General features: G+C 42.0%; 1 protein-coding gene across 4 annotated transcripts; it reads left to right on the forward strand.

The window, feature by feature from the left end:
• Positions 1–10: 10 nt before the first annotated feature.
• On the forward strand, positions 11–23600 carry ZDHHC6 (zDHHC palmitoyltransferase 6). 4 transcript variants are annotated; one of them, XM_075935461.1, is made up of 11 exons: positions 11–143; positions 964–1458; positions 3160–3251; positions 8131–8290; positions 13503–13664; positions 15485–15538; positions 17614–17781; positions 20836–20877; positions 21731–21876; positions 21967–22004; positions 23010–23600. In XM_075935461.1, exons 2-11 carry the CDS (start codon positions 1192–1194, stop codon positions 23111–23113), a joined length of 1233 nt encoding a protein of 410 aa, XP_075791576.1. In that variant the 5' UTR covers positions 11–143; positions 964–1191; the 3' UTR covers positions 23114–23600. The 4 variants fall into 4 exon arrangements, with proteins under 4 accessions (XP_075791576.1, XP_075791577.1, XP_075791574.1 ...); XM_075935459.1 differs by having other exon boundaries at positions 12–143; positions 23007–23600; XM_075935460.1 differs by having other exon boundaries at positions 69–189; positions 23007–23600.
• The last annotated feature ends 1609 nt before the right edge of the window (positions 23601–25209 follow it).

The following is a 25209-nucleotide window of genomic DNA, read 5'->3' on the forward strand; positions in this document are numbered from 1 at the left end:
GAAACCGCCAGGCCCGGACAAACATGAAGCGAGGGCGGAAGAGACGCGTTTGTTTCCGGGTCACAGGCGCGCGCCTCCCGGAAGTGCTGGCAGAGGGGCGCGCCGCGGGGCATGGCTCGGCCGGGGATGTCGGAGGGGCTGAGGTGAGCTGGGGAGGGGCCTGGCGGAAGGGCGGCTACACGGGCTGAGGTGAGCGGGGGGGGGGAGGGGAAGGCTGAATCTGGAGCCTGGTGGGGAGGTCCCAGGGGGATCCAAGGCGGTGGGGGAGGGGCCGCTGCAGGGGGAGCGGTGGGGAGGCGAGGCCAGGCCCTAGTGGGACTCCTGCCCGGGCCGGGCTCAGAGCGCTGCCCTGCTGGCGCGCGGGAGGGGAGCCCAGGCAGGAGGCTGCAGGGGCCCCATGCGCTAGGGGTGGGGGCCGAGCAGACACTGACTGTGGGACCGGGACCGGGGCTCGATGTCTTCTCCCGGTAGCCTGACCTGACGAGAGTAAAACTCTCAGGGCGTGGGGAGGGGCCACCTCCTCGTTTCGGCTGCTGCCGCCGCTGCATATAGTCGCAGAGCCTCTCTGGCTCTTCCAAGAGCGCTTTCCCACAGTGGAAATACTGTCAGCCGGCTGCTGGCCTCCTGTTGTACAGGGACTGAGTTAAGAACCCTGCCATGCGGTTTTAGCAAGAATTTCCAGTTCTCCTGATGTGGTCTTTCATGATTTTTAACTGATATTTCTGCACTGTTTTATTTCGTTTAAAAAAAAGTATAAAAAGGCACCTATGCAAGGATCTAGGTCTGTTTTTATTAATATCAGAATACAAGCCAAGCAGTGTGAAACGAATCATTTCACAAGAACCTAGTTTAAGTGACAACACAACTTCCTGGACTGTGCATTGAACTCTTTTATTGCAGTTGACTTACAGAGCCTGTTTTGTTTTCCTTGATTTAGAAATTCTCCTGTTTTTGTGTTTCTAGGTCGAGGATAGAACCAAGTTGTCCTCCTGAGATGGATGTGAATTGCTCCTACAACTGATGACTCTTCCAAACATTAGAAATGTCTTGATCACAATTAACTATCTGGTATTTGTAGGGATGACCATTATTGAAGATGAAAACTTATGACAAATGGAAAACTGTAATCAAAAATAGGAAAATTAGGAACATTGAATACTATTTGAAGTAGGACAAGTACTCTTCTTCAAAATGGGTGCACTGTGTTCAGTTATCAAGTTTGAGAATCTCCAGGAACTGAAGAGACTTTGTCACTGGGGCCCCATCATAGCCCTCGGTGTGATAGCAATATGTTCTACTATGGCTATGATAGATGCTGTTCTGTGGTATTGGCCTTTGGACACGACGGGAGGAAGTGTAAATTTCATCATGCTCATAAACTGGACTGTCATGATTCTTTACAATTACTTCAATGCCATGTTTATTGGCCCTGGATATGTTCCTTTAGGATGGAAACCAGTAAGGAAATACAGTAAACTTTCACTAATAGTTAATTTTCATGATGAAATCTTAATATTGATCTTTGTTAATAGTTCAGTAATTCAGAAATTATATTCAAACCTCGCTTGCTTTGTCAGTACAGTTTAAGTAATTCTGTGAAAGTAGCATGTCGTAAACCAGGATGTCAAACTCATTAGAAGGAAAGGGCTGGATTCTGTTGCAGTATGGTCAGTGGGTTGGTTCAAGATCCGTATACTTGTCAAAATACGTCCTTTGATGTCAGTAGAAGGTTTGTACAAGGAGGAGAATATGGTTTTATGTAGTAATTAAATATTTGGTTATTGTTTGTTCAGTGCTTTCTTTTCATAAAGCTCAATGAGAAAATCTATCCTTTGGGCATCCACTAGCTCTGCCTCTTGTTCCTCTTCCTTCACCATCAGCCTTTCTGTTTTTGTCCTCTTCTGTGTTCTTAGCTCTGAATTTCCTTCCCTCCATCAACTCCCAGTTTCCAATCCATTGTGTGTCACTTCTGCCTTTTGTCCCCATTTCATCCACTAAAATGAACAGTGGTTAAATAATTAATGTTGACTCGGTGGTGGTGGTGGTGGTTTATTGTTGGTACTCCAATCAGATTAATAGAGAATGGTGGTATTCTCCCCTTTGAGCCATTGTTTCAGGCTGTTTGTGCATGCACACAGATGTCACTGTATCTATTACACTTGGTTCCCATTTGCAAAATTATATACCGTTGTGAGCACTAGTAAGCCAAGCTTTAATTTAAAAAAAAAAAAAAGGTTCTGGCAAATATGAATGTCGTGTGGGCCATATGGATACATCAAGAGGGCTGGATGCAGCTCCATGGGCCATTTCTCAACACTTTTGTAAGCGTAGGAGGTTGCATTTCTTGCGCTGTCAGTTTTAACAATCTCCTCGAGCTAATTCAAAAAGTATTCACACACAATGGAAGAGCAGCAGTACATTTGAAAGCAGTCGGCCAGAATCTTTTTCACCAGTATGCCAGTGGGATGGTAATGGTTCTGGCTTTACAGTGCTTTGCAATAGAAAGATGAGGGAGGGAACCTAAGGCTGTCCTAAGGGTAGCTGGGCATTCCACTTTAAACAGGGAAATCACTGACTGTATGCCACCCCAGTCTTCTGGCCCCTCCTACTGCTGTAGAGAGCATATTGGGTTGACAAGGAGGTTGGCTAGAAATCTTTGTGTTCTTGATCACTGGTAACATCAAATATCTTTAAGGGCCATAGCCTGTTGGCATAAATTAGAGCAGCCCTAAGGCTGCTTTAACTTCCTCTGGAGTACAATTAGGTCCAAGGCTGAGAGAAGAAAGAGAAAAATAGATGCATAAATAGAAGCAAATTTCTAAGGAGTCAACCCTGCCAGTTATTCCACAAAGGTTGACCTGTACAGGGGCTGCTTGTGCAGAGTAACTTTCAGGCTGAGGGCCTAAATTTTTCAGATGGAAATGTATTTCTTTTGTAAGGCCCCGCAATTAAAAAGAGTTAATTGGAATAGTAGCTAGAAGTTTTGCTGATTTCTCTCCTACGCCTTTCTGCCATTTAAAAAGGGTGAAGATAAATCACACCCAGACAAAGCAAAGCACAAAAGCATTATAAAATTGCTTAGGCTACTACACTTAGGCTAGTGCTTACTCTGCTATTGGAATTGTGTTGTTTCTCATATGCATCTTCTTGTGCTTAAAGGAAAAATCTCAGGACTGCATGTATCTCCAGTACTGTAAAGTGTGCCAGTCATACAAAGCACCACGTTCACACCACTGCCGAAAATGTAACAGGTACAGTTTTCTTTGTGTTCCTTTTTTTTCCTGGTCTTAAAGCAACTTATTTTTTAATGGTGGATTATTATTATTTATTTGGTGTATTGCACTGTGCAGGTAATTCCATGTTCAAAACACTATGCTAATTTCCAATATTGGACTACATTGCTTGAAGGAGGAAATGGATTTCCCTTACTGTTTTGACAATAGAGAGCATATGGGCTTAAAACCATTATCTTTAGATATGCTTATTTTTAAAATTCTGAATAGTAGTTCCCCCTAAGAATGTTTTAAATAATAAATTATCTGTGTAGTGAGGTGGGAAGACAAAAGCACTTAGTAAATATCCATCTCTTGGTTGACCACCTCAAACTCACACCTCTACTTTTTAGATAAAGAATGTTGATTTCAACAAAGGCCCAATTCTTCCATTTTTATACCTGGATAAAAAGTAAATGGAAATCTTGGGCTGGAAGCTTGTGACATCTTTTTAGGAAGCAAGAACTGAACTTATTGTAAGCATATCCAAAAGCCTCCTGGTTCAGCATAATAAACCTATAGTATAAACTTTCTAAGTGACTGTGAACTGGCACTTGATAAATCTTTCAGTTGCTTTGTTTTGAGTTTAAATAGTTTTGTTAAACCGCAAATAGCTTCACTGGAAGAGAATATGGTGTGAAAAGATGCACAAACACTTCTAGTTGTTGGAGGTGTAAATGGTTAACCTGTAGCAGCTGGGCTACTGTGGGTAGGGGGCTGCTCCAGTCTAGCAGGGCTCACCACAGACAGGGACTGCTCTGGCCAGCCGGCTGAAGCAGCCCCTCTCCATGGCAGGCCTGGCCTGGCCTCACTTCAGGTTAAACACTGGCTCCCTGAGAACAGGCCAGCAGGAGTTGCTTGCCCCACTCTTGGGGAGCCAGCTTTGTTGCAGCTGCAAAACCTCGCTAGGAGGAGGTCCAGGAACCAGATTTGCTGTATACTTCAGATCCTACAGAAAAGCCTCCCCAGGAGCAGGGCCGGCAGTCCTTGCCAGCCCCACTCCCAGGGAGGGTTCGCTGCGGGCTCTGCAGTATAAAGCTTGCTACAGGGTCCACAGAGCGGGTAACCCTATAACCACTAGGATTTTTAGCAGTTAGAGTTACATTTTTAAATGACTTTTTACATCCCTATTAGCGATCTGCTGTACAGTATGTATATACAGTTCTCTTGTTTAGTTCAGCAGTGCCTGATCTGAAAACCATTTGAGAACGTAGAAGAAGGAAGTTACTTCATTCTCATAGATTTATTTCTGCTCCATCATTGTGTCATTACAAGAAGTAAGGAATCTGAAACTGAGGAACAGCAGCACTATAATTTGTATATACATCAGTATATGCTTCCTTTTTTAAAAATGTAAAATTAGACTCCTATCTACAAGTTACTGTTTTTTCCAAGAACTGTTGATTTTGAAAGAGATGATAGAAGTTATGTAATATTTGCTTTAACTATGTTGTTCTGTTAACAGTTAACCTTTCATATAACCACATATTTGAAGAATTTAGGCTATCAGTATAGCATACTGAACTTGTTCATAGCTTGAGTGCAAATGCTGAGCTTTTGTAAGGTAAGGGAACTAGCAGCAGAAAATAGACTAGATCCATTATTTCAAACTAGTTATCAGAAAAAAAAATGAAGGGGAGGAGGGAGATGTGACTTGTATGTGCAGGTTTTCTAGAAGCTTTAAAAGTAAACTTAAAGGGATGCTAATTAAAGAAAAAACACATTTCCTTATGCAAATTTTATAGCTACTGTACTTACAGTTAACCCCAAGCTGAAACATACCAAAGAAAATGTTTTTCCCCTTTGGTTTTTCAGACCGTCTTCTAAACATCTGCCAATGAGCAGAAAAATCCATTGTATTAGAAACAAAATATTGTGAAAGTAATTCTAATTTAGTGATTAAGTTTGTCCCTTTAAATGAAAACCAAAAAAAAAATGAAGGGGAGGGGAGCTATGTATCCTTTAGCTATTTACTTTCATATCCAGGTATTTGGTAGGGGTGTAAGCGAGTAGTCGAGTTGACTACTTCACTACTCTCCCCCCTCACTCCCTCTGCTCCTTGCTGCCTCAGTATCAGAGTCAATAAGGGAGGTGGGGGAAGCAGAAGCTGGTGCTGGGGGGAGCCGGCTTAAAAGCCAGTTCCCCCCAGCAGAGGCAGCAGCGTGGGGTGGGGAAGGGAGGCTACCGTGAAGCACCCTCTGCACGTGGCAGGCCCAAGTTCTCCATCAGCTGAGTCTGCTCCGGCAGCACCCTGTTCACGGGGGGTTGAGGTGGGGAGCTGGGATTCCTTCACCCCCTCTGACCCCACGGATAGGGGCTTGCTGTTGTGAAACAGCCCCTGTCAGCAACAGCTCGGATTGGCTGCAGACAGAGACTATGCTGGCAGCAACCCCTGTTCACAGGAGTCTCAGCTCTCCACTGGGACCACCTGCGGTCAGGGTCTGCTGGACCTGGCAAGAGCTGGAACTGAGCAATCCTGGCTCACTCTTGACTCACACTGGACCTACCCCCGCTGTGCCTCTGCAGTTAGGAGGAGACAGGCTGCCTGCATGTCCAGCTCTTACTACATTTAAACTGCAGAGGCGCTGCAGGGGAAGCTCCTGGACCTGGCGTGAGCCAGCGCTGAGAGAGCCTTCCCTTATCGACTAATTGTGTAGTTGATAAAAATTTTATCAACTACACAGTTAGTGGATTACACGCCTCTTAACATCCTTAGTATTTGGTGTGAATTCAAATATGATCCACATTAGAGAAGTAGCAAGTTATTAAGGATGTTAATTTGCGGTTAATTGACTAGTTGAGTAGTCGATGGAATTTCTATTGACTACTTGGCTAGTCAATAGGCAATTCTGCATTCCTCCTTTGAAATGTACAAGAGTCCCCGCTGGGTCTCTTGTACATTTCAAAGGAGGAATGTGGAACTCGACATGCAGCCTGTGGCCAGCGGGAGGTCCCGCTGACTCAGAGCTGCTTGCGGGCATGCCTGCTTTGAAATGTACAGGAGTCCCCAGCAAGGGTTCTTGTGCATTTCAAAGCCATGGAGTCCAGGATCAGCAGGGTACGCAGAGTTCCCTGCTGACCCCGGCCTCCATGCTGTGATGCATGCTGCATGGATCCTGGGGTCAACTGAGGACTCCCCAGCTGATCCCAGGTTCCGCTGAAATGTTTCAAAGGGGGCAGCGCCGCACAGCTGATCCTCTGCTCAGCTGTTCAGCACTGCCTCTTTAAAACGCCGCCTCGGCATTTCAAAGGGGCAATGCCATGGAACTTGGGGTCAGCTAAGGACTCCCAAGCTGATCCAGGGCTCCGCGTGACATTTCAGCTGAACCTGGGATCAGCTTGGGGACTCCCCAGTTTACCCTGGGTTCTGTGGAAATGTCACTGGGAATCCAGGGTTAGCTGGGGAGTCCCCAGCTGACCCTGGGCTCCACAGTGCTTCGCTGTTTTAAAGGGGCAGCGCCACACAGATGAGCTGGGGATCAGCTGTGTGGCAGCTGCCACTTTGAAATACCGCCTTGGGAATTCAAAGCGGTAGCGCCGCATAGCTGATCCCCAGCTCAGCTGTGCAGTGCTGCCACTTTGAAGTACCCCTTCCGCCACTCCCCCTTTGCTGCCTCTATCTGATAGAGGCAGCAAGGGGGAGAATCGACTAGTCAGCTGACTATCTGGTAAGCATTTGCTTATCGGATAGTCAGCTAGTCCTTAACATCCTTAAAGTACACATGAGGATGGAACCAAATGGCAGATTAGAAATGTGGAAACTTTAGGCAACACACAAATCTAATACATACCTAGGGAGGGGAATTAAAGTTACAGAGTAGTGGATCTAACTGAACAGCTACGCCTATTGGTTTGAAATTGGTTTATTTTCATTTTGTACTCTCCTAATAATAACTTTTCATATAATCCAAAATTGTAGCTGTCATGTAGAAAGAAGGGAGTCAGGACTGGGAGGAAGGGTGGAGATTCTATCAGACTGTTGTTAAAAAATATGACCACCGGATCAGTATTTCTCAAATTGGTGTTCACAGACCCTGGGGATCCATGAGCCCTGCTGATCAACTTCTCTCTCCACTTCCTCCCTCCCTCAACTCCTCCCACTCCTGGAGTTAAGGCAGGCTCCCCACCTGCATGGTTCCAAATGGAAGAGGCCACCAGATCCCTGCAGCCCATAGGTTCATGAGTGGCTGGAGAGGCTCTATGTGCTGCTCCCCCCTCTCCTGCCCAAGTGCTGGCTCTGCAGCTCCCATTGTCTGGGAATCGCAAATAGTGGGAGCTGTGAGGGCAGTACCTGTGGGCATGAGAGTAGCAGGTGGAACTTCCCTAGCTGTCCATGCATCCAAGGGCTGCAGAGATCTGGTGGCTGCTTTTGGGAACTGCAGTATGCATTGCTGGGACCCCCATACTCCTTCCTCCTACCCCAGCTCCAAGATGCCTCCCAAGCCCCCCATCACTGGCCCCACCCAGAGCCCATGCCCCCATCCGGAGCTCTCACTCCCTCACGACCCAACCCTTTTCCCCCACCCAATGGGAGAGAGCAACAGAGGGAAGGGGTATGGAGCAAACGTGGTGTGATGTCTGGGATTAGGGGCAAGATAGGGGTAAGGCCTCCGTGAAAGGGTGGGGTAGGGGGTACCTGAAATTTGAGAACCACAGAGCTAGATGATTAAATAAAACTTCACCTTCTCTAACTTCTATGGTTCTAGGCAGTTTTAGAGGAAACTCAAGTAGACTTAAATATATGGAGGGAAGGTTGCCAGAAATGTAGTTTCTGTTTTTTATTTAAGTACTGCTAACATCCTAGAAATATCACTAGAGTTCTTGAATGAGAACAGTATTATTTTTTTTTAATTCTTAGGTGTGTGATGAAGATGGACCATCATTGTCCATGGATCAATAATTGTTGTGGGTATCAGAATCACGCATCCTTCACTCTGTTTCTCCTTTTAGCCCCACTTGGATGTATCCATGCTTCTTTCATTTTTATTATGACCATGTACACTCAGCTTTATAACAGGGTAAGAAAACATGTTTGAATGTTCCAGGTATTGTTTAAAGCAGATGGTTAACTTTATCTCTGGAACAAAAGGTGCCCCAGACCCATATAATCTGTCCTTTTTTTCTGTCATTCCTCACAGTGGCTGTGGTTTTCCTTCCACTGTGTTTCTTTATTGACTGGAGACAATTTCTGGGTAACACTTTTGGGGGTTAGTTTTTTTGCTATATGCTTTGGATGCTGACCAGGTTAAGTATCCTTTGCTTTTTCTGCCTGTTTCCAGAAGTCAGATCTTTCCCTTGCGTTCATGTACAGAGTAGATTGATTATCTCAGGACAGGGCTCTAAACGGGATGTTTGGATCAAGATATGCCTCTCCAGCTACGTTAATTACGTAGTTGGTGTTGACGTATCTTGATTCGAGTTTCTCTACTGTCCCCAAATCGGGAGCCCTATGGGAGCAAACACTCTTGTCAGCTTCCCATATGCCTCGCAGGAGCAGGAGTACCAGCTGCTGATGGGGACTCCCTCTGAGTTTGATTTAGTGGATCTAGTTAACTAGACACGCTAAATCAAACTCCAGTAGATTGTTTGTGGCAGCATCAATCTTCCCCGGAGTGAAGAAATGGCCCCAGAAACAATCTAAGACAAAAAATAACCTAAAACAATTTAACTGATCAAGAGACATTCCAACAAAAAATAAAATATATTTGACATAGAATTCTTGCCTCTTCACAGAATTATGTTTCCAATCCTAAACTTTCATTTTAAAACACGGTGATTCCAGCTTGTGTGGTTGTGAAGAAAAACTGAAAAATACCAGTTCAGTGTAACTGGCAAAATGATCTCTGCTGCATTTGCAGATAACCCAAAGCAATAGAATGGAGAGGTCCGTGTGTGACTTCATCAATTTAGGTTATTTTCTTAGATCTGTGGATGCAGATCTGTGTGATATTATAAACAAGCATTATGCTGTCTACACATTTTCTATCTGAAACTATCAAAGAGTTTCTGCTAATGTGCTACAGAGTAAGGGAATTTGCTGCAGAATTTAGGACAAACTTAACAAACAACAAATAGTCTAGTAGCACTTTAAAGACTAACAGCATGTGGATGGTATGATGGGCTTTCATGGGCAAAACCTACTTCTTCAGATGACTGGAGGATAATGAGTCCAGATTCAAGGGAAAATAAGGGAAGGGAAGGAGAGGGGGGTAGAAAAAGGGGTGCGGAGAAAGAAAAAGAGAGAGAATGACTAGATAAAACTTAAAAAACAACAATTAGTCTAGTAGCACTTCAAAGACTAACAAAACATGTAGATGGTAACATTCCTGTGGTAGGAAGAACACCTCAGCAGTCCAGCACTCTGGCATTTAATTTCAAAAAGGGGAATTACACAAAAATGAGGAGGTTAGTTAAACAGAAATTAAAAGGCACAGTGACTAGATCCAAATCCCTGCAAGCTGCATGGAAACTTTTTAAAGACACCATAATAGAGGTCCAACCTAAATGTATACCCCAAATTAAAAAACAGCAAGAGACCTAAAAAAGAGTCACCGTGGCTTAACCACCATGTAAAAGAAGCAGTGAGGGACAAAAAGGCATCTTTTAAGAAGTAGAAGTCCAATCCTAGTGAGATAAATAGAAAGGAACATAAACACTGTTAAATCAAATGTAAAAATGTAATAAGAAAAGCAAAAAAAGATTTTGAGGAACAGCTAGCCAAAAACTCAAAAAGAAATAAAAAATGTTTTTTAAGTACATTAGAAGCAGGAAGCCTACTAAAAAACCTGTGGGTCCCCTAGATGATCGAGCTATAAAAGGAGCAAGCAAGGACGATATAGCCATTGCGGAGAAACTAATGATTTCTTTGCTTCAGTCTTCACGGCTGAGAACGTTGGGGAGATTCCTGAATCTGCACCGTCCTTTGTGGGTGATGAATCTGAGGAACTGTCCCGGATTGAAGTGTCATTAGAGGAGGTTTTGGAACAAATAGAAAAACTTAATGTTAACAAATCTCCGGGACCGTATGGCATTCATCCAAGGGTTCTAAAAGAACTCAAATGGGAAATTGCTGAACTATTATCTGTGGTTTGTAACCTATCCTTTAAATCGGCTTCTGTACCTAATGACTGGAAGGTAGCTAACGTGACACCATTATTTAAAAAGGCTCTAGAGGCGATCCTGGCAATTACAGACTGGTAAGTCTAACTTCAGTACCGGTCAAATTTAGTGGAAACAATAGTAAAGAATAAAATTGTGAGACATATAGAAGAACATAATTTGTTGGACAAAAGTCAACATGGTTTCTGTAAAGGGAAATCCTGTCTTACTAATCTGTTAGGCTGTGTCTACACTGGCCACATAACCCATAATAGCTATGGAAATGAGAGAAGTCAGAATAGGGAAATGCACGGGGGATTTAAATATCCCCCGCGGGATTTAAATAAACATGGCCGCCGCTTTTTTCCGGCTTGGGGAAAAGCCGGAAAAGAGCATCCAGACTGGCGCGATCCTCCAGAATAGGGCAAGTAGGAATGGCAAGTAGGAATAAGAGATCCTCCGGAATAGGGCTTTATTCCGGAGGATCGCGCCAGTGTGGACGCTCTTTTCCGGCTTTTCCCCAAGCCGGAAAAAAGCGGCGGCCATGTTTATTAAAATCCCGCGGGGGATTTTTAAATCCCCCGCGCATTTCCCTATTCTGACTTCTCTCATTTCCATAGCTATTACGGGTTATGTGGCCAGTGTAGACACAGCCGTAGAGTTCTTTGAAGGGGTTAACAAACATGCAGACAAGGGGGATCCAGTAGATATAGTAAACTTAGATTTTCAGAAAGCCTTTGACAAGGTCCCTCACCAAAGGCTCTTGTGTAAATTACATGGCCATGGGATAAGAGGGAAGGTTCTTTCTTGGACTGAGAACTGGTTAAAAGACAGGAAACAAAGGATAGGAATAAATGGTAAATTTTCAGAATGGAGAGGGGTAACTAGTGGTGTCCCCCAAGGGTCAGTCCTGGGACCAGTCGTGTTCAACTTATTCATAAATGATCTGGAGAAAGGGGTAAGCAGTGAGGTGGTAAAGTTTGCAGATGATACCAAACTGTTCAGGATAGTCAAGACAGAAGCAGACTGTGAGGGACTCCAAGAAGATCTCACCAAAATGGCAAATGAAATTTAATGTGGATAAGTGTAAAGTAATGCACATTGGGAAAAATAACCCCAACTATACGTACAGTATGATGGGGGCTAATTTGGCTATGACAAATCAGGAAAGAGATCTTGGAGTTATCATGGATAGTTCTCTGAAAACTTCCACACAGTGTGCAGCAGCAGTCAAAAAGGCAAATAGGATGCTAGGAATTATTAAGAAAGGGATAGAAAATAGGACACATTATATCTTACTGTCTCTGTATAAAACTATGGTATGCCCACATCTTGAATACCGTGTACAGATGTGGTCTCCTCACCTCAAAAAAGATATTTTGGCCTTGGAAAGGGTTCAGAAAAGGGCAACTAAAATGATTAGGGGTTGGAACGAGTTAAAACGACTGGGACTTTTCAGTTTCGAAAAGAGGAGACTGAGGGGGGATATGATAGAGGTATATAAAATCATGAGTGGTGTGGAGAGGGCGAATAAAGAAAAGTTATTTATTAGTTCCTATAATAGAAGAACTAGAGGACACCAAATGAAGTTAATGGGTAGCAGATTTAAAACTAATAAAAGAAAGTTCTTCTTCACAGGTTGACTACACGCTGTGTGGAACTCCTTGCCAGAGGAGGCTGTGAAGGCTAAGACTATAACAGAGTTTAAAGAGAAGCTAGATAATTTCATGGAGGTTAGGTCTATAAAAGACTATTAGCCAGGGGATACAAAATGGTGTCCCTGACCTCTGTTTGTCAGAGGCTGGAGAAGGATGGCAGGAGACAAATCACTTGATCATTGTCTTCAGTCCACCCTCTCTGGGGCACCTGGTGTTGGCCACTGTCGGCAGACAGGCTGCTGGGCTAGATGGACCTTTGGTTTGACCCAGTACGGCCGTTCTTATGTAGATAGTTCAAGTAGTTACAGGAGTCTGTTAACCAACCAACGGAGGTACTAATGGTTCTTAAGTTATTAAAAGATGGAAGAAAGTATGTGAGCCATCCAGTATCCCTGTTGAGACCATTAGCCTAAGAATTAAACTTGTGAATGAAGTTAAATTCCAGTCCTTCTCTGTGTATTTGGCTTGTGGAATTGGTCTGAAACAAAACTGCGACTTGAAGATCCATTAATGAGTGTCCAGGAACAGTAAAGTGTTCTCCAGCAGTTTTTTGTGTGTTGCCTTTTCGGATATCTGATTTGTGTCCATTAATTCTTTCTCGTAGAGATTGTCCAGTTTGGCCAATATACATTACAGTGGTGCATTGCTGGCATTTGATGGCATAGTTCACATTAGTGGCTATGCAGTTAAATGAGCCTTTGATTTGGTGGCTGATGTCATTGGGTCCAGTGATGAAATCATTAGTATAAATGTGTGTGCAGAGTTGGCAGCAGGGCTGGTTGCAGAGATGGCTTCCAGGATGATTATGTAGCTGTGTTGTGTGGTTATTGGAAAGAATTTTGTTTGAGGTTAGGGGGTGCTAATGCTTCTTAACAGACTCCTGTAACTACCTGAACTATCTACTCACCATCTACATGTTTTGTTAGTCTTTGAAGTGCTACTAGACTAATGGTTGTTTTTTAAGTTTTATCTACTCACTGTCTCTCTTTTTCTTCCTCCTCTCTCCTTCCCCTCCCCCCCCTTCCCTTATTTATCCTTGGATCTGGACTCATTATACTCCAGTCATCTGAAGAAGTGGGTTTTGCCCACGAAAGCTCGTGATACCATCTATGTTTTGTTAGTCTTTAAAGTGCTACTAGACTGTGTGTTGGTTTTTTTACATTTTTCCTGTTACAGACTAACTTGGCTACCCCTCTGAAAAATTCAGGACCAGTTTGCTATAGAGTCCACAGGGTAGAGATTGTAGTTCTTGTGGAGTATATGCTTTTACTTTAATAAAGACCTACTTCTGGCAAAGAACCAACTTTTGGGAAAAATTGAGAAACTCTACCAATGTATCTTTTTAGAAATCACTGTTAACTGCATTATCAACCTTGGCAGAGGCTTGAAGTCAGGTTTCTTATTGGTAACTTGTTTTTTTCCCTCCCCAAGAATTGGAAAATAACAGCAATTTAATCATCTTTGCCATTAATAGATATCTTTTGGGTGGAATTCTGTAAAGATTGATATGAGTGCAGCAAAAAGAGACCCACTTCCTATTATTCCTTTTGGATTGTCTGCATTTGCTGCATCTTTATTTGCGTTGGGACTGGCATTAGGAACAACCATAGCAGTTGGTATGTTGTTTATTATCCAGGTGAGTTTTAAAGCTTTTGTTAACAGCTACAGGCTGTGACATTTACTGGGGTGGCTCCTGATATAAGTTGGTGAACAAAAGAATGGCTTTACTGGGTCAGACCACTGTCCATTTAGCCCAGTATCCCATCTTCTGACAGTGGCCAGTGTAAAATGCCTCAAAGGGAATGAACAAAACAGGGCAGTTATCAAGTGATCAATTCCCGGTCATCTAGTCTAGCATCTGGGAGTCAGGCTTTTAAGGACATCCAGAGCGTTCATGGATGACTCCTGATTATTTTGTTACGGAGAGAGATTTTGTTACTCTTATCTGTAGCTTTTCCATATCTAACATATGTATTTTTGATATGGGGCAGCTAGACCTTCATACATCATTCAAGGGTTGGGTGTAGTACAGCTTTACATAGTTGTATTATTAAGATGTTTAGTGTATTATATTCTATCCCTTTTTAATGATTCCTAATGGAAGAGGATAACATAATTTAGCATTAAAATGAAAACAGTTTTTCCAACTCTTTGTTTCTGCGTGACTTTTCTTTTCTTTTAACTTTTCTTTTTGCACTCTTTCATTTCTTTCATTTTTCCCCTTATTCTATCATTTTCTGTCTTTCATTGAAGAATTTAGGGAGTGTAATCTAATGGATAGAAATGGTTTGGGACTCAGAATTCCTGGGTTCTGTTCCCCAAAAAAGCAAGCCGCTAACCTTGCTCTGTCTCAGTGTCCCCATCCTTGAAAAGGGGATAAATAATGGATGCTCTGAGATTAATTTCTTGTCTTCTCAAGTGCTTTGAGGTCCTCTACTAGGAGTGGTGCTGTTATGCTTATAAGAAGCACATAGGATTTTTTAAGGGAAAAGGCAATATGTCCCAGGTCACCATCCAGACCCTCTGCAGTCTGCACCCCCTTTTCCCCTTCTCCCAGGTCACAATTCCCTCCCAAATTTTACACCCCCTTTTAGAGCCCCTCCCACAGGCCAGAATCCTCTCCTGCACCCATACTCCTTCCCTCACCCTACACCCCAATCCGCTGACCCAAGTCACAACCTCCTCCTACACCCAAACTTCCTCTGTCCTCACACTGTCTCCTGCACCCCAATCCCTTACCCCTTGCGCCCTTCTGCACCCAACCTCCACCCTAGACCCCACAACCCTTCTACAGAAAAGTGTGGTCCTTGACCACTTTCCAAAATCTCAGTGTGGCCCACTACCAAAAATTATTACCCACTCCTGCCCTAAAAGGGTGGGGATAGAAAACATTTTATTCATGCTGAGTTTTGACATTTGTAATATTTTGTAAATTGCCATACATTTTTAACTTAAATATTTTCCTAAGGTGTTGGAATGACTGATAATATTAAATGAAGTGCTGTTTGTACTTTCTACATGTAGCCTATTAGGGATGTTAAATGATGTTTAATCAGCTAATCGACTAGTCGATGGAATTTCCGTTGATTAGTTGAGGGGAGGGGACTGCAGAGCCACAGCGGGGTTAGCTCCTGGCCCCGGGAGCTAATCCTGCTGTTGCTCTGCCTTTTAAAAAGCACAAGTGCAACACGGGGACCACCCGGTCCCCCACTGTGCCTCTGCCCCCCCACCCTCTCCATGGAGATGGTACTGGGAGGGAACCGGCTTTTAAGTCGGCTCCCTCTAGCACCGGCTCCTGCTCCCTCCCTCCCCTTGCTATCCCTATCAGAGAAAGCCAGAAGGAGGGAAGCGACTATTCAAGTCACTAGTCGACTGTCCGATAAGCATGTGCATCTCTAGTAGCTTGCATCCCTAATAGCCTATGCCAGTTTCCTCTGATGCTTTTACTTTTTTCAGATGAAAGTCATTCTGAGGAATAAAACTTCTATTGAATCATGGATTGAAGATAAGGTAGGCTTTAATTCCAGTACATCCTGTATATTCTTCCATGACACTACTGCATGCTATATTGATCAATTTTTTATTATTTTATCTCTTTGACTTTAAAAGGTATTTTTCCCTGTAAAACATTGTTTCAATTTACCACAGATTTAAGCTTGCCTACAAAACACAGTTCTATCCAAGCGTCACTGAAACATATATCAAAATTGAAAATAAACCCTCTCACAATATCTTTCATTTAGGGCATAGAGCTGAACCTGGAAAATGAGTTATTTCCCTTTGGGATAGTTATGCTACCTGAATTGTGTGGCTCTTTATCTGGAACTAAAGAGGGCCTTCCTCAGTTATCTCTTTATTCAGGCTTGCCACTTTTGTTGTCATACGCCCTCACCCATCCTAGCAACTGTGTCACTTTTGTCACTATGTAAGAGATGGGTTAAAACAATAATTTTTGTATTTGCTTGAATGACCACTTTATTCAGCATAGAAAGCACTCCCTAAATCAGTGGTCTCCAATGCGGTGCCCGTGGGTGCCATGGCGCCTGCCAGGGCATTTATGTGCACTCAATTAGTGACCAGGGCCAGCCTGAGCCATTCTTGCACCCCGGGCGCCCAGCGCATGCGTGGCCACCACCCCTGGGCACCTGGCAGCCCCAAAAGATTGGGAACCACTGTCCTAAACTAATCCATAAAGTCATTACCTTCACTTGCTTTAAATCTCGCCTTGATACCCACTTTTTCTGTAACACTTAAGAAAAAATCAGCCAACTAACAGCAGCTAAAATGCAGTGCTGATACTTAAAAAAATATATATAAATATTCAGAACTACCAACCTGTGCACTTAACTGATCTGTTGTCATTGTCTTTCCCCTCTTCTTGTTGTTTGTCACATTCACTTGTTACTGTTTGTCTTAAATTGGACCGCAGGCCCCTTAGGACTGGGTCTGTGTGTTACCACAGTACTTAGCACAATAAGACCCTATATGCCTCCTCAGAGCTAGCACAACTGGGCCTTCCTCCTAATTTGAGTCTTTCAGCTCAACCACAGTATAAACAAAAACGAAGCTCCAAGCATGACAGCTTCCTATTAAAATGAAACCGAGAACCACTGCATGCTTGCATGTACAAAGAGTCTCTGCAAGGACAGATTGATTGTACAAGTCCCATAAAGTAGAGTGATATGTTCCTGTTGAAAACTGTACACATACCGAAAAAGTGTTTAAAATTCCCGAACTGAGCAGTGTTAAATATCAGTCTTGGGGGAATTCTGCAGTTTCACCATGGCTCCAAGTGCAATAATTGCAGAATTCCCCCAGGACTATAAATATATTTATCTTTCTATGACTGTACCACTAGATGTCACTATTACTTAAAGAATTAAATATGTAATTAGGTAATAAAAGAGAGTTCAGAACATACACATATATGAAATCTCTTGAGTGTTAACATTATTTCAGATACCACCAAACCGTAACTGCCTCATAAATTATGATATTAAAATGTCCACCAACTCTTTAAGTTAGCAACACATTGTTCCAAATTTTGAATATTGGCCAGACATCAGCCTTTTTAAAACTAGCCCACACCGTGGTCTAAAATATTGCTTATATCTATCAGCGATGTATCTAACTGACCTTATTGCTGTGTGTCACAGGGTAACTAGCTACTTTAAGAGAGTGTGTAAGGTCTATTGCTCCTGTGACATATTACCTGCTGCCCAGTTGAGCTTTAAGGGAAGGCACCTGGGCCTTATAGAAAGGGAAGTGAAAAGTGGGAAAGAGAAAAGTGCTGCTGCTGAAAGCCTCAGGAAACAGCTGGGAAACCTGTTGGAGAAGTGGCCTGAGAGGCCAAAAAACACAGGCCCAAGAAGGGGGCCGGTGCAACCCCCTGATTGCATGCAAAGGGACAAGCTGGTAACTATGCCTAGTGGGAGAGTCTTGGAGCCAAGCAGGAGGCAGTGCTCTGCCCTACTACCAGAGGCTGGGAATGGATATCAGGGGATGATTCTCTCAGTAATTGCCCGGTTCTGTTCTTTCCCTGTGAGGCATCAGGCTCTGTCATGCAAGTGTTTTTCTGTGTGCAGGCCAAAGACAGAATCCAATATTACCAAAGGGGAGAGATCTTTGTTTTTCCTTACGACCTGGGAAGTAAATGGAAGAACTTCAAGCAAGTATTCACGTGGTCAGGGATTCCTGAGGGAGATGGCCTTGATTGGCCAGTAAAAGAAGGCTGCCATCAGTATACTTTGACAGTAAGTATTCTTCCCAGGTCTCGCCACTGGTTTTTACTTGTATACCCCCATGCACGGCCACACACAGGTTATAAATTGTTTTTTTAAATAACCCCACACAAAATAGGACAGAAAATATCACAGAGACAATGAAAACAAGCTCTGTCAGACCTTTCCTATCTGTAATATAGTAGATTCAAAATGTGTAATTTTGTCTAAGAATTGTAAATGCCCATTGTGACAGGATCCCCAGGGTGCAGCCTGAGACCATGGGATTGCTGTACCCCCATATCTCTCCAGTCTGAGCTGTCTCCCACAATGTTTTGCTAGTGACAAGCAGCAAGCCCTTCCAGGTGCTGTTATCCCTCAGCACAACCCACCCATCTAGTGTGCATGAATCCCCTCAGAGCCACTCATGAACCACACAGAGAAAAGCACCAGCCAAGTCCCCTCGTGTGGCCTCATGCAGGTAAGTCATTGAATTGCAGCTCCCTTGCTGGACAGTGCTTAGCAACCCCAGTTGGGTGTTGGTTACTCTCTTTGCTGTTGTCTCTGGGGAACTAATATCTTGCTGATTTCCCAATTTACATCATGTTTTAGTGAAATGTAGGACTCAGTCTCGTAACTTCAAATGTGCTAAAGAGATACCTACTTAGACAGCACTGTGAGTTTGAGCAGTTCATAACCTTTCCTGAGACATCACATGACATGCTTTATATCTGATATCACAGTTATATACAAATAAGGAATATGGGGGTAACTGGGCACTCCCCTAAGTTATAGAGTCACACCCCACCCATCATACTACTTCATGTTTGCTGTTAAGTGCCAATATATTCGGGATGTTAGATATCAATTTAGTAATTATGTAACCGCATCAAATCTTAGCCGTTACACGATTATTTGATAGTCCCTAGTGGCGGGGCTGGCTCCCAGCCCTCTCCCTGTCACTCGGTGGCAGTCAGGGGCCAGTTTATAAACTGGCTTCGCACGCAGACTAGCTGCCACCTACATCCCCCATCTATGGGATGCCCGAGTTCCCCGCAAACAGAGGATGTGCCTGCATGCCTCTCCATGGGAAGCCTGAGGTTAACTGAAATGTTAAATGGACCATTTCAGCGTAGTTACCAGTGCCTGTCTACATTGTGTATGTGTAATTTTCCTCATAATTCCAGTACATTCCTTTCAGATATCTGTGGAGTTTCCAGTTGAACAGTTTGGTCAGAGAGAATGGATATGGAAATAGGGTGTCTAGTGTACAAATATATCAAACATTTAAAAGAGCTCAATTTTCTGATAAATAAGTACTGTATTTGGTAAATAAGGGTACGTCTACACAGCAGAGCTAAAGTTGAATTAAGCTATGCAACTTCAGCTCTGTCAATTGCATATCTTAAGTTGAAATAGCTTAACTTGGCTTTAGGCGCTGTGTACACAGCAGGAAGTCGAAGGAAAAACACTCTTCCTTCAATTTCCCTTACTCCTCGTAAAATGTGGGCTACCGTGAGAAGTTGTAAGAAGTCTTCTAGCTCAACATTATTTCAAAATAAAAGTTTGTAGAGTAGACACGCTGTTTGTTATTTTGTAATAACATCAGTTATTCCGAAATAATGTTGCTGTGTAGAGGTACCCTAAATGCTTAACTTTTGCCATGTGTACCTATTATCAGTATAACTGTATATAGTGATTTCAGTGCAGCATAATACCACAATTCATCTTCTTTCTTCATACTTTTTATGTAAGATTTGATCTACTCGGCATCACTTAACAAAAGGTGTGAGGTTTTTAAATTTTATAATCTGACCAAATAAGCATCTCTTTATATATATCATCTTATCCTCATTTAAACTGCCAGTCATAGGAAGCAATATCTGCAGAGTAATTTGCTCTTTCACTGCTGGCTTCTATTCATAGTTGTAACTTATTCTTTTTGCTATGACATTTTTAATATGGAAGTCTTGTTTTAACATAATGGAATAAATTGTAAATTGAGTCTTTGTGACTGGTAATGAATTGATAGTGATTGACAGTATTTTATTCACTAAAATAGTTACATCAGGGATAACAGCAATATAAACCTCCTGTACACCTCTCCCCTCTACTGCCTCTACCCTTTTCTGAAGGGACCACTTCAAGGATTCAAACTTCCTCCTAGAAATCTGCTAAGACAGTTATCAAAAGTGACAGAAGATCTATGTTGTTTGATATTAAACATTTTTTTGCCTCCGCACAGACAATAAAAGCTAAGCTCTCCAATATTTACTCAGAATAGGTGTAGGTAAAGCAAGAGGGTCTTATAGTTCCAAAGTAATATGGCCCACTCTTGAATAATTTTTTCAGACCTGGAAGAGGGGAAAGGAGTGCTTAAAATGAGTCCAATAAATAAAGCAGGATTGCAATCCAAATGATCCCTTTTTTAATCTGCTTGAGAATCTGGAATTTATCAGATGCTGTGGGGATGAATATGTATAAGAGCTTACATAGAATATGAACTCCTTGTATACACTAAAGCAAAAGCAGGCATCTTGATTTTCCAATAAGTGTAATCCATTAAGGGTGATGCTTACCGAGTAACTGGTTAACCAGTTACTTGTTCACATTTCTATTTGTCATAGAACCAGAGAGCTGCAATCCTATTTAATCTTATCTAATTTTACACTAAATTCTTTAAATATCTTTTGTATGCTGAATGAAAATGGGTTTGGGAAAAGACTTTTTAGTTCTTGTGTGTCAGTATTATAATCTGCTAGCTAATGAACGGGAATTTTATGCATGGGTTAACCAATAGATGGCCACGTTTCAATGGTGCCAATTAAGAGGAGATGCTCAATTTGGTGACCCATTAAGATTTTATGGTTATTTTCACAGGAACAGACAGGTCCTTGGATACAGTACTGATAAGAGAAAGTCTGTAAAGGTTCCTGCTCTCAATAGCTCCAGCTTTATCCCATAGATAAAGCTTTTAAGGCCAAGTGTCCATAAATAAACGTCAGGGTGCTATTTTGTTTGTAATTAACATGGGAAGTGCTTGCATACTAAATGCTGCCCTAAGCTCCTGTTTATACTCTTTTGCAGATAGAGCAATTGAAACAAAAAACAGACAAGCGAATGAGAAGTGTAAGTATTTCTGTGTTACTTGAAGTCTAAGATGTTTCCTGTGTCAATAAATGTAAATTATTATTGATATACTAGTTCTTGGTAAAATGGAACTTACTACTCATCCAGTTTAACACTTTGGAAATGCAAATTTAGATTTCTCATTAGGATATAAACCCTGTTTAGTTAATTAGTTGGTTAAATGTTAAGTTTAACTGGTTAACTGATTTAAACAAGGGTAAAGTGGGGGGGTGGGAAAGGCTGCTCCAGTCCAGCTGCTTCCAGTCCCTGGGAATGGTTCCTTCCCCTGCCCCACCTACCCTACCCCACTCCACCCCAGTGCTGCTTCCAGTCCTATATGAAGCTCTTTCAGGTTAGGAGCTTGGCAGCTGCCCTCCCCACCCACTGCCACTTCTGGCCCAGTGCAAGGCTCCATGTGGGCTGGAGCAGCTATGGGCAGCCGCTCCCAAAGAACAGTTAACCATTACCTGGTAATCACCTATTAAGGGTTATGCTTACCTGGTAACCTGTTACCTGTTCACATCCCTATTTCTCATAAAAACAGAGAGCTGCAATCCTAATTAAATCAAATCTTGGCCTAATTTTACATTAAATGCCGCTAGATCAAATTTGAGAAGCAGGAGAATCAAATACCCTATACCTTTGGCACACAAATGCATCCACAGCAGTACAAGATAAGGATGACTCTGATCTTTTATTTCTTATACCGTTAACATAGACTTTTGACATCATATTTCTCAGTATGCTTGAATTGATCTTTGGTATGAAATTAAGGCAAATGGAAAAGTGAGCATGAAAGCAAAGGAGTCACTTCTTGCATTACAATACTACTGTGATCTGTTTAAATTGGCAGGTGCACTACCGAGCAGTAGAAGATTACGGTGGTGCCTGCTGCCCTGTGACTAAAGGTGTTAAAACATTCTTCACAACCCCATGCACTGAAGAACCAAGAATTGCACTACGTAAAGGGGATCTGATATTTGCTACTCGAGGCTTAAAGTTAGTGGCATTTTACATTTAAATGTGATTGAGAGAAGCTTGTGGTAAATTAGCCCTACTCTCTAATGAATATATTTGCACCTCTTTCAGGCACTGGATGTATGGAGACAAAGTTCTTGACTCTGATGGTAAAAAGCAATTATTTTTAATTATTCTTCGGGAAGCAAATCATGTGTGTGTTTTAGCGGTATCACCTAGGTTGATGCATTGTGCAAGTGTAAAAACCATAAGTCAGAATTAATTCCCTAAACTAAAATATGGCAAATCGTAAATGTGAAGCCTTAGAGTATATAATTGACATTTTAAAAAACATCCAACAAACCAATCCAATTTTTTTGGAATATTAGCATTTGATAGATGCACCAGATTTTATAAATGAGTGAAACTTCAGGCTTTATTAAGTTTTAATAAACTCTACAGAAACATATACTTGACAGTATAAAGAGCTCACTTTGAAATTTGGTTAAATCTTATTCAATAGAGATTTGGTGAACAGATCCCTGCTTGTTTCTCAAAAAAACTCAAATAACCCTTAGTATTGTCATGATTCCCATTTTGTTGGATATTTAGATGTCAATGATTTGTAAAACTTAAACTAAAAAAAATTACTGAATGCAAAATAGCCAGCTCCAACTTCTGGAGCTTGTTCCTATACCTGAATCACAGCTGATTTTAAGTCCATGTTTTATGAACTGTAACTATAAATACCATGAAATTTCTCTAATTCTACAGAAAATTCATTTCTAACAAGACATGTCAGACAGTTCTGTGTTCTTGCTATACCTACCCCCATCTGCACTTAGAATTTAAGTATTTTTTTATCAGCAACACCAGCTTCAGGATGGAAATTAAGTTGCATGTTGGCTACTCAGATTGGAAATAAGAAATGATACACACAGTCATGACTTATCTGTGTGCCTTTCTTGAAAGACGTTACACTAGATAGGGCTATAAATGGTCTGGTAGTTAACACCAGTAATTTTTCTCAAACACTGATCCTAAATCAGTCATCAGAATGAGAAATGTCCTGCATTCTGAAAGTTACACATTGTTTATCCATTAGTATGAATACATAGGATTCCTGGGAAATGCTAAATTGTAGCTAATTAGTACTTTTTTTTTCTTTCCAGTAGATGGAATGAGAGTCAGAGGCTGGTTTCCAAGGAAATGTGTGGAAAAATGTCCACATGACTCTGAAATGGATCAACCATTGGATGGAGAGAAGAAAAATAGATAGCCTTCTTGTCATCTTTATGAACAAATGGGAATGTTCCTTTCAGGCCACAGTCCTTTACTTGAAATCTACTGTATATTACTTTGGATTTAAGCAGGAAATATACGGTGTGAAAGTGACTCTCACAATTAATGGGTACCCTAGTGCCATAGTTTGCATATTTTTTTATAACTGAAGAAGCCATTCCACATTTGGGATACAAAGGTTTTTCCACCTTAGGACAGATTTGATTGTGTTTTCTTTACTGTTTAAATGATTTTTTTTAATTGTAGACTGAAGGGTTTTTTTTAAATTTTTCCACAATGGCATCTATGGCTAATGCATGCTGCTTTTCCTTTTATATATATCTTGGTCCTGTGCCCCAAACACCCCTGAAAGCTATGGAGCAAACTTTGAATTCCAATGCAAGTGTAAGATTTGCTACCTGTGACTTTTAATAATGTGACCTTTGTCAATCACAAATAAACAATGTGTATTCTGTATAACTGCATTTAAATGTTTAAAATGTCACACTGATCAATTTACAGGTGCAGAAATGGGAAAAGATCTGAACTGGAGAAAAGCTTGCAGTAATGGAGGTTATAGATAAGAAGAGCAAGAATTAAAATATTATCTCCTACTAATTGCAGGCAGTGTCTGATGTACATTCTGATAAGGGAGCATAGTCCACTTATTTAATGGCACAGTTATAGAAGTAATAGAACCTCTCTGGTCCAAGCACCCACCACAGGGTTCTCTGGCCCTTATTTTGCTCAGGATGGAATTTCATGATTCCTTCAGTCTCAGGCAGGAATTGCTGCCCTGTGTGCGACACCTGTTTATCAGCCTGCAGGGCAAACTGTGCCTGGTGCGAATGATCACCATTCTTTTTACTAAGAATGCAGTTGAAAAAAAATCAACTTGGTAGTACTTTAATACATGTAACAAGAACAGAATAAATCACATTCTATATTCACAGCCTAAGCTACCTCTAACTTCCACTAAGTTCCCCTTGTAAGAATCTTTGTAAAGCCAGAAAGGGGCTTTTTGAGCTTCTAGTCAAAGCATTTGCTGGGGGATAAGTGCTCAGATAGTTCTCCCATCTTCCCCTTAGTCACCCGGGGGGGAAGTACTTAGTCAAAGATGTTGGCAGAGCCAGGCCACCATACAGTAGAAACAAAATTTAAGAGCATGTCTGCTGCTGCAATATTACCTCACACCTGTGAGGTGCTAGGTTTTGTTTTAATGATTAAGTAATGTATTTGAAGGGTGCTAATGACATGATGCATAGAAGTATGCAGTGGCATTAGCCTAACTACATAAAGTGCCTTAATTCCTGTAATGTTAGCAAAGGCTGTCAAACTTTTCAGCTATGTCTACACTGCAGGCTTCTTGTGCAAAAGATCTTCCACAAGAGTGCATCCACATTGCCATGTGCTTTTGCACAGGAGTGTCCCTGGCAGTGTCGACGCTCTTGCAGAAGAAAGCTCTAATGGCCATTTTAGCCATGGGGCTTTCTTGTGCAAGAAACCCCTGATGCCAGTCTATATTGCCTTCTTGTGGAAGAGCTCTTGCATCAGAAAACAGGGCTTCTTGTGCAAGAATGTGCATGCAGTGTAGATGCTCTGCAAGTTTTTGTAAAAAAAGCCTGGAGTGTAAACCTTCATGTATAGTTGAGATAGGAAACAGTTGTAGGCACCTACTTAACTTCCCTGAAGTGGGGTGCTGCAGTTGTGTAGTGGAGTCATTTTCCCATACAATTAATTTGTTCCTAAAGAGACATGAGCTGATGCTGAGACTTATCTAAGCTTAGAACAACTTCAGTCAAGCATTCTATGGAATGGTGGAAGGGAAAGAGTTTGCCCTTTTCCTTAATAGAAACAAAGTATGTACCTTTTCCACTTTTTATTAAGCTTTTTAAAAGGCTAGGAACATTACACCTCCCATTAGCATTCCTACAGAGCACCTAATAAGTTTTGGTATAGTGTTTCAAGCATATTTGATCCATCTTAAAGATAGCCTTTACATTGAAAATTAGTCCTGCAAAGTGTGACTAGGAGTGTGTGAGTTCAAAGTAAACTCAAGGAATTCTCAGATCTAGGTTAAGCTTGGTTTAACTT

Source organism: Pelodiscus sinensis, chromosome 8 (genome assembly GCF_049634645.1).
Source record: "Pelodiscus sinensis isolate JC-2024 chromosome 8, ASM4963464v1, whole genome shotgun sequence".
NCBI classification, from domain to species: domain Eukaryota; kingdom Metazoa; phylum Chordata; order Testudines; family Trionychidae; genus Pelodiscus; species Pelodiscus sinensis.